At 41.2% G+C, this 15,295-nt stretch overlaps 1 protein-coding gene across 3 annotated transcripts in view; it reads left to right on the top strand.

The window, feature by feature from the left end:
- The window catches only part of rad51d (RAD51 paralog D), a 42,630-nt gene that overhangs the window by 21,432 nt on the left and 5,903 nt on the right, over nucleotides 1–15,295 (top strand). For all 3 annotated transcript variants that reach the window (XM_061248839.1, XM_061248840.1, XM_061248841.1), the window contains 3 exons: nucleotides 2,434–2,568; nucleotides 2,735–2,830; nucleotides 3,003–3,093. In XM_061248839.1, coding sequence (XP_061104823.1) covers nucleotides 2,434–2,568; nucleotides 2,735–2,830; nucleotides 3,003–3,093 — 322 coding nt within the window. The remainder of the gene's footprint in view (nucleotides 1–2,433; nucleotides 2,569–2,734; nucleotides 2,831–3,002; nucleotides 3,094–15,295) is intronic.

The raw sequence follows: 15,295 nt of genomic DNA on the forward strand, positions 1-15,295 counted from the left end.
CCTGATCAGATGCCCGAACCACCTCAGTTGGTTCCTTTCGACATTAAGGAGCAGTGGCTCTACTCCAAGCTCCCTCCGGATGTCCGAGCTTCTCACTCTCACATCTGTAAGGCTGAGCCCGGCCACCCTACGGAGGAAGCTCATTTTGGCCGCTTGTATCCGCAATCTTGTTATTTTGGTCACGACCCAGAGCTTGTGATCATAGGTGAGGGTTGGGACATCGACAGGTAAACGAGAGCTTCGCCTTCCGGCTCAGCTCCCTCTTCACCACAATGGTCCGGTCCAACACAATGCCTGCATTACTGCTGATGCTGCACCAATCCGCCTGTCAATCTCTCGCTCCATTTTACCCCCCCCATGGGGACCTGCCACTCCACAGGCACTGTCCCCGACCTCACGCGACACTGAAGAGGCATGACAGCCCAACAATGTCCAGAGCCTTCAGCATCTCAGGGTGAATCTCATCGACACCCGGCGACTTGCCACTGAGGAGCTTTTTGACTACCTCAGCAATTTCTGCCAGGGATATAGGTGCGGATTCCCCCGAATCTTCGGACTCTGCCTCTTCCACAGAGGACGTGTTGGTCGGGTTCAGGAGCCCCTCAAAGTGCTCTTTCCACCGCTTGACAGCATTCCCAGCCCAGGTCAGCAGTTCTCCTCCCCTGCTGAACACAGCCTGAGACAAGCTCTTCTTTCCCTTTCTGAGTCGTTGGATGGTCTGCCAGAACTTTCTTGAGGCCAACCGAAAGTCCATCTCCATAGCCTCCCTAAACTCCTCCCATACCCGGGTTTTCACTTGAGCGACTGCCGAAGCCGCAGCCCTTTTGTCCCTTTTGGGGATCAGCACGCCCCGATCCCCTGCCCACCGCCCGTCTGGCAAAGCACCCGACTCCGATGCCGGCCCCTGCAGGTGGTGAGCCCACAGGGCGGCGGCCCCACGTTCCCCATGGGATAAGGCCCGGCCACCAGACATTCGCCGAGGAGCTCCCCTCCCGGGTATGGCTCCAGAAAGGGGCCCCGGTTTCCCTTTTCCGGGCGACGTACTTTAGTGTTTATGTGGCCGTGTTATGGAGTCTTTAAGTCTTTGATCCCCCTCTACAAAATATTTCATAATTTATATTCTTCACACAATTTGAATCACTCTTCTTAATAAAAAAAAAAGCCCTACAATTAAGCAACAATCAAATTTAGAGCATGTTTGCCAATTCATAGTCACTGATTAATTAATTGAACTCTTTATTAATGTTTCTGTCAAGTAGCATAAATAATATGCACACTTCACATTACGTAATATAAAAACATATACTATAGGCTACATAAATATTATTTATGAATTGTATTCAATTTCTGCTGCAACACCAAATGACTCATGGGTTCGCTAAATTACCAAAAAATACAATTGATATGTATGCAATAATGTTACGTTGTTCAGCTGTGGATATAGTGATTTCTTGTATTCGCTTATAATTGGCCTAAAAAGTGAAGTGCATTTGTGACGGCTAATGAATTTAACTGAAATTTCATTAATTGGTAAAGTTATACAAGGTTTATATTAACATTAACTCCTCCATTTTACAATTGCCAACTTCACCTTATGCTAGACAAGTATAGGATAGGACAGATTTCTGAGTGCACAGAATCGGATCTTAAGAATTAATTAATTGACCTAGGCTATCTATATCTTACAGTTAACATTAGGCAAGTGACCTATAATGGTGTTCTTTACGAAGACCGTTATTGTCTGTTGTCCAGGTCCGGGACCTCCCTTCCTTTTTGGAGGCATGTCTCTGTCCACTGAAAGCCTGTGAGGGAAATTGTGTAATTGACATTTTGTTGCAAATGGTGCCCTAATTAATACCAATGTTAATTAAAATTACATTTCCCCAAGTCAGCAAACTGTTGAAGAATGTGTCGGAGTAGCCAATTGTGAAGTTAGCTGGAAATGGATCACAATATAGGTTAGTACTAGCTAACCTTAGGAATTGTACGACCTATAATATGGTTTCCTTTATTCTTCTAATTTTACAGCTATTTTACTGTTGAGGGTAGTTTGCTAACTAGGTAAACGCTGATAGAACTTAATGTGTTAACTAGCTAATATGTGAAATAGCCTACAGAAAATACAACAAACTCACCGCTGATTTTGATCAGGTGACTACGTTACATCGTGAGAAGAGAAAATGTTGGCCATTTGGCAGGCAGCCGGCGCTTGGGGAACACTCTGTCCAAATACAAATGCACAATGATGTTAAGTAATAGCATTGTTTATTTGTTAAATAAATTCCCTTATCTGCAATCAGTTTATAGTTCGCTTCCATTTATAGCGTTGGTCAATAAAATTAAAGAATTTGGCAAATTTGCTTTAATGTTCCCATTTACATCTGGAGACATTTTTTATTTAATCACCCATCTCCCTATTCCTTTCTTTCTCAGGTGTGTTTTGGTGTTGCTGCAAATTTGTCTTGTCGACTGAAGCAGAGCGTTTTGTACATTGACTCATCAGGGGGGCTGTCGGCAACTCGCTTATTTGAAATGACGAAGGCAAAAACCAGCAGCATGGAGGAGCAGGTGCAGTGATGGTAGCATGTTTGGAATGGCATATATACTGTAATATGTATTTGGAGTGGGTGAGTGCAATTGAAATTATTTGTTTTCTGACTAACATTTTCGGAGGAAGGAATGTTTCTTTTGATATCTGTGAGAGAATACTTATAACCCTGAACTTTGTGTGTAGATGGAGGCTCTTCAGAGGATCGAGGTGGCTCAAGTATTTGATGTCTTCTCTTTACTTGAGTGTCTGCACAATCTCAAAAGTGGGGGGTTTCAGCAGGTAAATGAGATCTGTATTCAGAAGTAGTGGCTGTTTAAAATGAAAACTTTCTATGGGAAATGCCAGTTGTTGCTGAGTTTGGAAGGTTGAATGGCTTAGAATAACAAGGAATTTATAAGTGGCTTTTTCATGTAGACTGGGTCAAGATATTGAAAGAACTTTCCTTTCTCAGGTGTCTGCAGGGGGTGGTACACTTAAAGCTGTCATAGTAGACTCTGTTACAACAGTTCTGTCACACATACTTGGAGGAAAACAGACAGATGGTAGGACAAAGAGCCTTCTCATTCTATGTTCCATTGTATCTCAAAGTTGTACATTATGAATGGGTACAGTGCAGTCCGTACATATTTGGACAGTGATGCAATTTCTGTTTGCTTGTATCACTGTATTACTGTTTTACTCCAGTACATTGGATTTGAAATGATGACTCTGAGGTTAAACTGCAGATTGTTTAAGCATATTTACATCCATTTTGGGTGATCTGTGAAGGAATTGCATCCCTTTTTCCCCACAATTTCAGTTTAGATTTAATCTATGTAGCTTGCGGACTAAGCATGCTAAACTGTGTTCATTAAGTTGCCTATAGCTAGCAACGTTTCCCACATTCCTATTTGAGGTGGTAGCTGACCAGGGGGTGTATGGGCTGGGGATGGGGTGACAAGTTCTACTTTTCAGAATAATATATAAATATTGGAAAATTTGTATAGCAAAAGGTCTTTCAAAAAAACAGAAAAGCAGTAAATCATTTTTTTTGACTACCTCTCCCATAAAGCAATAAACATTCTACTTTATTTTGTTGTCTTGGTAAAAAGGTAACAATAACAGTAGTGGGAAAATTCAGAGATGCTTACCTACCTACGACTTACACACAATCCTTGTTTTCTTTTGGTTTTGGCACTTGCGGCAGTGGGACCCACCTCTGTTCCACAGGTGATTTTTGTTGGCCTCCTAATTGATGTGGAAGAAGGAGATGAACGCAAACGGAGATTGGGTTTTGGTGAAGACAGTCCGATACTGCTTAGGGGAAAACTGTTTATTCCTGCCGCACGTTGTTGCTAGTACTGGTCAGCGAGGGAAGTGTTGGCACAATAGGACTACAATTCCCTGCATTCCACAGAACTCAACTACAACACCCGTGATGTAGGACAGTCACTCGGCTATGACTTCCTGTTTATTCGATACTGTGATAAGGATGGGCATCGGTGGCACTACAATTATAAAAGGGTGAAACATTACCTAATCTCGCTCTTCCTCAAACTTTTTCTAAAACACTCCTCTGAAAACCCACGTCCTCAAGTGCTCTCTCCGGAAACAACTTTCCCTGTACCAGCATCTCGTGGGCAGCACTGGGAAGCTCGAGCAACGCACGCTCACATATCCCCCACATAATTGGTGCCTTGTGTGAGGACTGAGACATATACGTTTCAAATGGTCATCCTCACTATTTCGTACAGCTTAAAAACCATAAAGAAGGTTGCTGCACATAGTATTACACTGTCATTTTCACCTACCGAATTCGGTCAGAGAGATATGGCTTAGAGGGAAAGTTTATTCTTGCCGCACGTTGGTGCTATTTACCAATAAGCACGGCATAGAGGGAAGGTTACTGCATATTACATACCGGATTCGGGGAGAATACATATTTTTGACACTTTTCGGGAGATGCTACGTTCTTCCACGCCTGGGGAGTTTTACAAGTAGTGGCTGTCGGCCATGCCAAAGATTTTGTTTTGCTTGGTTTTTCTTTTGTTTCTTTTTTATCCACTAAAACTTAAAGTATTCGCAAAAGCACCAAGAGAGCCCGCCACCACAGAAGGCAGAACAATTGGGCTGGCCATGGCAAGAATAAAGGGGGTCATCTTCCAACAGAGGTGAGTCTCTGGAAATGGCGGATGTCCCCCTTGCCATTTTGTTTTCCTTTAGACCCACAGCACACCGGAGATTAGGAAATCACTTTCTAATTGAGTCTAGTCAGGTGCACTACTGTTCAGCCAGCACACAATAGGCTTCATTTGATCAATATGTTTACCAGCACAGAGGGATTCTAACACTGTACTAAATTCAGTGTTGACTGTAGGCAGGATATGTGTGACATACAGTACTGTGAAAAAGTTTTAGGCGGGTGTGAAAAAATGCTGTAAAGTAAGAATGCTTTCAAAAATAGAAATGTTAATAGTGTATTTTTTATCAATGAACAAAATGCAAAGTGAGTGAACAGAAAAATCTAAATCAAATCAATATTTGGTATGACCACCCTTTGCCTTCAAACCAGCATTAATTCTTCTAGGTACACTTGCAAAAAGTCAGGTATTTTTTGGAGCTAATGATCATCAATATGTAGGTTGAAACGCAATCATTTACTGAAATTAAAACAGCTGTGTTAACAGGGTTAAAACTGGGTGAGGAACAGCCAAACTCTGGTGAGGTTGCTGAAGACAGTTTAATTTCAGAAGTCATACACCATGGCTAAACTGAGCACAGCAACAAGACACGAGGTAGTTATACTGCATCAGCAAGGTCTCTCCTAGGCATAAATTTCAAGGCAGACAGGGGTTTCCAGATGTGCTGTTCAAGCTGTGTTGAAGAAGCACAAAGAAACGGGCAACGCTGAGGACTGTAGATGCAGTGGTCGGCCAAGGAAACTTAGTGGAGATACATCATGCTTACTTCCCTTCGCAATCGGAAGATGTCCAGCAGTGCCATCAGCTCACAATTGGCAGAAACTTCATGGAAGAATTGCGGCCAAAAATCCATACCTCCGACGTGGAAACATGGCCAAGCGACTCAACTATGCACGAAAACACAGGAACTAAGGTGCAGAAAAATGGCAGCAGGTTCTCTGGACTGATGAGCCAAAATGTAAAATATTTGGCTGTAGGAGAAGGCAGTTTGTGTGCTGAAGTGCTGGAGAGTGGTACAAGAATGAGTGTCTGCAGGCAACAGTGAAGCATGGTGGAGGTTCCTTGCAAGTTTGGGGCTGCATTTCTGCAAATGGAGTTGGGGATTTGGTCCGAATTAATGGTGTCCTCAATACTTATCCATTATGCAATACCATCAGGGCGGTGTCTGATTGGCCCCAAATGTATTCTGCAGCAGGACAACGACCCCAAACATGCAGCCAAAGCCACTAAGAACTTAAGAACTATCTTCAGTGTAAAGAAGAACAAGTAGTCCTGGAAGTGGCGGTATGGCCCCCACAGAGCCCCGAACTCAACATCATCGAGTTTGTCTGGGATTACATGAAGAGACTGAAGCATTTGAGGCTGCCGAAATCCACAGAAGGCTAGTTCTCCAAGATGTTTGGAACAACCTACCTGCCCTTCAAAAACTCTGCAGGTATACCTAGAAGAATTGATGCTGTTCTGTAGGCACACCAATTATTGATTTGATTTAGATTTTTCTTCTGTTCAGTTAGTTCTTTTGTTCATGAATTTTGTTAATTGATCAAAATAAACTGTAAACATTTATATTTTTGAAAGCATTCTTATTTTTCAGCAATTTTTCACACCTGCCTAAAACTTTTGCACAGTACTGTAGCTACAGTGGGTACAGACTGAGCTGGTGATCTGACTTGGTTTATATGCTCATGTAAGCTTAACAAGGTTCACTATTAGTCCAAGGAACTTCATTTTATTATACTATGCAACTGCAGTCCGAGGACATGCAGTGGTCTCCCTTGATAAATATGCACAAAAACTTAAAAAAAAAACTAAACTAAAAAAATTTGATATTTATTTATTTATTTAATAATAGTTATTGACATAACCTTTTTTCCGACATCAGTAAAGCAGTGTGCTTTATGGAATTAGAATAGAAACATAGATATAAAAGAAGGTGGAATGTGATGTAGGATATAAATAAAAAATATTAATAAAAATAAATATTTACAATACAACATGATGCTGAAGCGAGGTATGTGAAATATTGTTAAAGTGCAAGATATAAAATATAAAGTTTATGGGGGTGGGATAAAAGTCTGTGGGGGGTCCCGGACCCTAGTTGACATTAATCACAGGTGATGTAACGTGTCTGTAATGGTTGTAACGGTTCTGTGACAGTGCGGGGTCCCCCGGGCCTTGTTGATGAGGCCAGCTGCAGATGGGAAGAAGCTGTTTCTGTGGCGAGAGGTTTTGGTCCTGATGGACCGCAGCCTCCTGCCAGAGGGGAGTGTTTCTAATAGTCTGTGTCCGGGGTGAGAGGGGTCGGCCACAATCCTTCCTGCACGCCTCAGGGTTCTGGAGGCGTACAGGTCCTGAAGAGATGGCAGATTGCAGCCAATCACCTTCTCTGCAGAGCGGATGATACGCTGTAGTCTGCCCTTGTCCTTGGCAGTGGCAGCAGCATACCAGATGGTGATGGAGGAGGTGAGGATGGACTCAATTATGGCGGTGTCAGCCATGAGTCTTTTCCTATAATTTCCGATAAGCTTAGAAAACACATTTGGAGGAATTTTTGACCATTCCTCTATGCAGAATCATTGATATCCTTGGGATTCCCCCCTCTTCAGTTCTGTCCACAGGTTTTTCATGGGATTAAGTCTGGAGACTGAGATGGCCATTGCAGAACATTTTTGGTTTTTACTAGAAATGGTTTTTACTTTACCATTTCTGTGTGGATTTTGACGTATGCTTGGAGTCATTGTCCTGCTGGACAATCTACCGACAACCAAGTCTCAGCTTCCTAGCTTGACCAGATTGTCTGCCAAGATTTCCTGTTACTTTGTTGAATCCATTGTGCCATTGATCTTAAATTGTGCCCCTGGATCACTGGCAGCAAAACATCAATGGCCTATCACCATATTTGGCAGTAGGCATGAAGGGTGCCAATAATTTTGGAGCCCACTGTACAGTATGTCTTTGTTCCACAGAACATCATTATAATAGCTAACACATGTATAGTTGGCCTACCACCATATTTGACAGTAGGTATGAGGCGCTGGTCTTTGTATGCATTCTATTTTGCCACCAGAAATGACGATGGTGTGTATGGCCAAACCATTCAATTTTGGTCTCATCTGGCCATAGCACTCTCTTCCAGTCATAATTCCAATGAGGTTTGGCAAACTGAAGGTACTTGGTTTCGTTTATTGTGCTCAGTAAGAGTTTGTTGGTATGGTTTGATTGTACAGTGCATCCGGAAAGTGTTCACAGCGCTTCACATTTCCCACATTTTGTTATGTTACAGCCTTATTCCAAAATGGAATAAATTCATTTTTTTCCTCAAAATTCTACACACAACACCCAATAATGTCAACATGAAAGAAGTTTTTTTGAAAGTTTTGCTAATTTATTAAAAATAAAAAACTAAGAAATCACATGTACATAAGTACTCACAGCCTTTGCTCAATACTTTGTTGATGCACCTTTGGCAGCAACCTTTGCCATGACGCTCAAAATTGAGCTCAGGTGCATCCTGTTACCACTGATCAACCTTGAGATGTTTCTACAGCTTAATTGGAATCCACCTGTGGTAAATTCAGTTGATTGGACATGATTTGGAAAGGCACACACCCGTCTATATAAGGTCAGTGCATGTCGGAGCACAAACCAAGCATGAAGTCAAAGGAATTGTCTGTAGACGTCCAAGACAGGATTGTCTCGAGGCACAAATCTGGGGAAGGGTACAGAAAGATTTCTGCTGTTTGAAGGTCCCAATGAGCACAGTGGCCTCCATCATCTGTAAATGGAAGACTTTCGGAACCACCAGGACGCTTCCTAAAGCTGGCCGCCTGTCTAAACTGAGAAATCGGGGGAGAAGGGCCTTAGTCAGGGAGGTGACCAAGAGGCCAACTCTGTCAGAGCTCCAGCGTTCCTCTGTGGAGAGAGGAGAACCTTAAAGAAGGACAACCATCTCTGCAGCAATCCACCAATCAGGCCTGTATGGTAGAGTGGCCAGATGGAAGCCACTCCTTAGTAAAAGGCACATGGCAGAGAAACAAAATTCTCTGGTCTGATGAGACAAAGATTGAACTCTTTGGCGTGAATGCCAGGCGTCATGTTTGGAGGAAACCAGGCACCGCTCATCACCTGGCCAATACCATCCCTACAGTGAAGCATGGTGGTGGCAGCATCGTGCTGTGGGGATGTTTTTCAGCGGCAGGAACTGGGAGACTCGTCAGGATTGAGGGAAAGATGAATGCAGCAATGTACAGAGACATTCTGGATGAAAACCTGCTCCAGAGCGCTCTTGACCTCAGACTGGGGCGACGGTTCATCTTTCAGCAGCACACAGCCAAGATATCAAAGGAGTGGCTTCAGGACAACTCTGTGAATATCCTTGAGTGGCCCAGCCAGAGCCCAGACTTGAATCCGATTGAACATCTCTGGAGAGATCTGAAAATGGCTGTGCACCAACTCTCCCCATCCAACCTGATGGAGCTTGAGAGGTGCTGCAAAGAGGAATGGGCGAAACTGCCCAAAGATAGGTGTGCCAAGCTTGTGGCATCATATTCAAAAAGACTTGAGGCTGTAATTGCTGCCAAAGGTGCATCAACAAAGTATTGAGCAAAGGCTGTGAATACTTATGTACATGATTTCTTCGTTTTTTATTTTTAATAAATTTGCAAAAGTTAAAAAAAAAAACTTCTTTCATGTTGTCATTATGGGGTGTTGTGTGTAGAATTTTGAGGAAAAAAATGAATTTATTCCATTTTGGAATAAGGCTGTAACATAACAAAATGTGGGAAAAGTGAAGCGCTTTCCGGATGCACTGTATGTTTTTTATTTTCTTTCGTTTTTTGGTTGGTGACCCCAGGAACACTATTAATCTCTGCAATTCTGCAAACCTTGGGTTACTGGCCTCCCTCACCATCTTCCTTACCATCCGTGGGGATAATATGCACTTGCATCCTCTTCCTGGAAAGTTTGCAACCACTCCATGTGTTTACATTACATTACATTCCATTATTGGCGTTTGGCAGACGCTCTTATCCAGAGCGACGTACAGTTGATTAGACTAAGCAGGAGACAATCCTCCCCTGGAGCAATGCAGGGTTAAGGGCCTTGCTCAAGGGCCCAATGGCTATGCGGATATTATTGTGGCTACACCGGGATTAGAACCACTGACCTTGCGTGTCCCAGTCATTTACCTTAACCACTACACTACAGGCCGCCCCCTATTTATTATTGCCTGTACAGTGCTAAGTGGTGTGTTTAACCGCTTATGCATTTTTTTTTGTATCCATTACCTGATTTATGATTGTCAGTTACCATCTGTGTCTTCTGAATTTACAGTTCTTTGGCTTTTCCCATGTTGATGGATGACCAAGGGATTTTGCATGCTTGTTACCTCACTTTTTTACTTTAGTGAAACAGGAAATGATGACTCAATATAGTTCCTTTAGACCAGGGGTGCACATCTTGATTATTTAATTGACTCAAATCATACCTTATGTGACGTGTATGAGTACCGGCTACAGCTGCAGGCTGCAAGTGTCCTAATGATTTTACTGTGCTCAAACACAGGCTTGAACCAGGGTAATTTATAGAGCTGTCATCAAATTAAAAACAAGGCAATTTGTTGGAACAAAAGCCAGTACCCAGACTAGCCCTCGGGGACCGGAGTTGTACACCCGTGCTTTAGACTGAGATGAACTAATTTCATTAAAATTGTATTGCCAATTTCACGTGGTTTGAATTTATGTACAATAATTGTTAGCAGTCCCAATAATTTTGGGACCTGTGGTTTTCAGAAGAAATTAGATTATTAAATCAAAAACATTGAAACATGAGAGTAAATGTATTGAAATATTTTTATATATAAAAATATAGTTTTCCCATATGCTTGAATGCATACGGGACCTATATAAAATATAGGTCATTATCCATGTTGTTTATTTTTCACAGCCTTTTATTTATATTAAGGGTACCAATAATTCTGGAGCCCACTGTACAGTATGTCTTTGTTCCACAGAACATCATTATAATAGCTAACACATTAATAGTTAATCATAAACGAATTGCATCGCAGAGTTACGTTTAGATATTTCAGGTACATTTCCATTACCCAGCAAGACATTAAAATAACGTAAATTTTCTTTGGCATCATCGATGGAAAATATACAGTCTCTGTTCTACTATCAAAACATAGCCTACTATGAAATGAACATTAGGTAGCTTAAAAAATATATATATATATTTGTTTTTTTATTGTAATTTTTTAATTCAACGCATTGCTACACTTCACAACAAGAATGTATCTATAGGGCCATTGTAAACATTGAAACGTAAATTTTAGAAAATAATGCAAAACAGTTGAATGGTTAATACACAATCCATTTTATTAGTCATAAACTCCAATTTCTGTGGGCTCCCTCCCCTCCCATCATCCCACACATGGACCTAGCTATAGCTACATACTACATTGCCTACTCCACCCTAAAACACAAACAAGTAAAAAGACAAAGACAAAAAAGACAAAGATTATAAAACAAGTACTTTTTTTTTATTATCACAAATTATATATGGCCTTGCAGTTGTACTGCAATTGTACAGCATATTAACTGCATTAATCGGACAACAGTGTCTTCACATGCACAAGAGAGAAGTGAGGAAAATGGCAGCAGGCAGTAATTTTGAATAATCTAAGGGGGGGTGGGGGACAAGGGAGTGTTAACTTTGTTACGCATTCATCACTGATGTAATTCGTAATGGTACCTGTCTAATACCAGTACTCGGATCACCCCAACTAGCTGCATCATGCTAACCTCATATGGGGACCAGTAAAGGCCAACAACACACTAGCTGTGAAGTAAAAAAGTGGACAAACTACATTGTCTGTGAGAAAGGCATTGTTGAATTCATGTGCACACACAGCTGAATTTTGCCCTCCCTGCATGAGTCTTATAATATATTGCTTGTAACGTTACATCCCTATCCGGTTTAGAAGCAAATATCAACAGCTAACGTCGGCTAGCTAACTTATGTTTAACAGACATTTGTTTATTAAACATTGAGTTAATATTTATACTGATGAGCCAACGTGAACAACATCCTCATTTCTATGCCACTACTAGACCCAAATACATTGTTTTACGGATTTTAAATTGCAGTCTGAACTTATTTTTTATTTATTTATTTACTTTAAATCGGGAACTGTTATTATTATTATTCTTTTTTTCATTTTTAAAAACGGTTGAAAATTAGATTATGAATGTTAAAAAAACTGGTGGAAATCTGGTTATAATAATGCAAATTAATTATTGTGCATTCCAGGAGATTGGATACATTGCGCCTACTATTTCAAATGAAAATTTTATGATGTCCGCACAGTGACATGTACAAGAAATAGAGCTAACGTTGCCATAATAATGACAGTCATTCCAGTACAAAAATATTAAGGAATCCTGTTTAATCCCTTAAATCCCTTAAACCAATTATTTTTAACAGTAAAAGTAATAAAACTAATAATTCAATTTCTATAAATTATTTTCCGATACCACTGTCCACTGTTTTAGCAACAACGTTTCCTTATTTTATGTGCGGTGACAAAACAAACATGGGGTGATCTCAACTTCTATGCATTTTAGAACGACTACATGAATGAGACTAAAATTGCATTAACCATAGCTGAGAGACACAGTAATTTTCAATTCCAGGGCCGTAGTTGCTAATTGTGAGTAGTTAGCTGAAGCTGAACCGTTTATTCCTCAGCAACCTCGGGAGTAACACCCAAGTTAAGGAATTCGCTGTTTTTTTCTGCAAAAACGAGTCTTTGGCATTTGCTTAGTTTATTAGTAAAAGTGAGTTAATGTCATTTTCTCTGTGACTATGCTCTCTTTCAAAATGCACACACAACAAACGGCAATGATCAAGAGAACCAAATCCATAATAGATCTTAAATCCATGGACATTTAAACGGCAGAGAAACATCAATAAGAAATTTTTTTAAATCTGAGCAAAATCTGGTTTAATCCGAACTGTCCTTTTTTGGGGGCGAAATCCGTTAAAACCAATGATGAAAACCATCTGACTTTTGGAAAGAGGGTCGGCTAACTCATAGCCAGTACCAGTGGCACGTAGCGACATTGTAAACAGTAAAACAGAGTTGTTTGCTGATATAGAGAACATTTCTTAGTGAGAAACGGCATGGCTAACTTATTGCTGGTTCAAGCTTAGCTGCATCAAGATGGCAAAGTGTGTCTTTGAATTATATTCAAGCTTATCTTTTTGTGGTAGAAAGGAATTGTCAAGGAAGCAGCTTGAACGCATTAACATTAGCTAGCCGTGACAGTTTCAGAGAAGGCATTGAAGGCATCTTTTTTGGCATCATATCACATCGCCTGTGTGAAGAAACCCCACACAAATAGGGAAGACTTCATATTACCGACGACCAAGGATATCGTTTGGGAATTGCTAGGCGAGGAAGCTGCTTGAAAAATTGACACACTTCCTTTGTCAGACAATACAATGTTTAGACAAATATTGGACATGGCTGAGGACGTAACAGAGGAACTACTTGAACAGGTAAAGGATAGCCCCTTCTTCGCATTACAATTGAATGAGAGCACAGGCTAATGCAGCACAGCTTCTTGTTTATGTCAGATTTATTAGAGATGAAAAGTTTGTCGAGGAGCTGTCGTGAGCCACGGACCCCTTGCCGAGCTCAGACCTCACGTTTCCACGAGCAGTACCTCACCATGAGGTGTCTCGGGGACAAACTCAAGTACTCCGAACGTCCTGGAGCCCTGGTAAGTTCTACTGAACTTCCAGCCCAGTCTCGAAGTGAAGGGTGTGATGCAAATCTGGTATTCGATGTCCTGTATTCAATGTATTCCTCTAAAGAATCTTTATCACATATGATTATAGTAAGATATACTTTATTATAATCAATCAAAATAATAGAGTTATACAGATTACAGTGTACATATCATCTTTTTCAGTTTGCTGATCACATGCAAGTTACATATACCCCTTTAGCTCTTTCTAATTTACCTTTCCACCTATGATGTTTAAAAATCAAGGTACACCCCTCAAATATCCATCATCCTCTTTGGCCTTTATCTTATCTTATGGCTCCCCCTTCATGGAGATAAAAGCTACTGAACTTCCATTAATACAATGGGTACGAACATCCCTAAAGTCTACTACTTATTTATATCGTATATAGTATCTTACTAAAAAATAAAAGACATAAAAATGAAAGGAAACTTATAATGTATTACTTCTATGTACTACTTTTCCTACTTTTACAAGTAATATAGATTATAATTACCACCCATGCCCTAAATATAGCCAGCTCGTTTTCTGCGGGATTTGATCCCTCCTCCTTGCTGTTGATGAGCTCTTTGAACAGCTGCATTGGTTTGGGAATCTGGGGCAGGATCAGGACCCAGACTTTCGAAAGACGTGACTTTGCACTTCGTACTTCTCCTGCCAGTTGTATGGGATGTGCACTGGTATGTCTTCAAACACGTCGGGGGTCCCGTCCCGTCTGTTGGCCTCCAGGTGCAGTTCACGGCTCCAAGCATGTCGTAAAAGCCCTTTAACTCTGTCACCAGCTTTTCTGTATCATGAGGGATGCGCATGAACACCTCTTCGACATCAGTCCCGCTGCCACAACTCTTGGGCTGAGTCCGCACCGCGTACATCACTCTGTTCTCCATATCCAGATCCTGGAGTGGCGCGCAGAGGGAGCGCGCCACTCCAGCTTGACTACAGCTGTCTTGCGTTGCTCTCTCTTCAACAGCTCGTAGATATCTTCTGAAGCAAAATTGAAGATCCCATCCTAAGGTCTAAAAGCTTATTCCTTATATATCTTTTTTTGCATAAAAAAGTGTACCTTTTTGATAAGAAATGTCCCCAATATTTCAAGCGGGAAGACATTTATCTCTTATGTAACTTGTTTTTTAATGACCATATTCATTATTTCTGTTTTTCCCACTGTCATTTTCTTATACCTCAAAAGAAATTTCCCCAATATTTTATCTCATGTGCCCCTCCGGTTTGGGAATTTCCACCATCTTAATATACGAGTGGAAAAACACTAGCTCTTATGTAATTTTTAATGAACCTATTCATCACTGGTATTTGTCTCCCTGTCATAATCTCTCCTTGGACTCTCTCCAAGCCAGAAGTTAGTGCCCTCCACCATCTCAACACACTCTTCAGGTGCCCCTCTCCGCGGCGCCTTAAGGGATCTACAAAGGACATCCAGCCAATAGCTGAGTGTAAATCATCCTCCAACTCTTCTATAGTCAGTCCTTTGAATCTATCCGATAAATTATTTGTGCTATAATCAGGAAGGCCCTTGAAGCCTCTTAATCTTCTTTCGGTATTGACGTCCCTTCCGTTTTCCTTATTTTTTTCTTTAGCCAGGCATTGTGCCCCTCCCCTGTAGGGTTGGGGTATTCTCAGTCAGAACTTTAACCTTGCTCCTTAAAACCCTAAATCTAAGTCCCCCGACTTCAGACTCCTCTACTGACAAGTATGGCTGCTCATTATCTCTGAACCACATACTTTTCTTCTT

This window comes from Conger conger, chromosome 7, assembly GCF_963514075.1.
Source record: "Conger conger chromosome 7, fConCon1.1, whole genome shotgun sequence".
Lineage (NCBI taxonomy): Eukaryota > Metazoa > Chordata > Actinopteri > Anguilliformes > Congridae > Conger > Conger conger.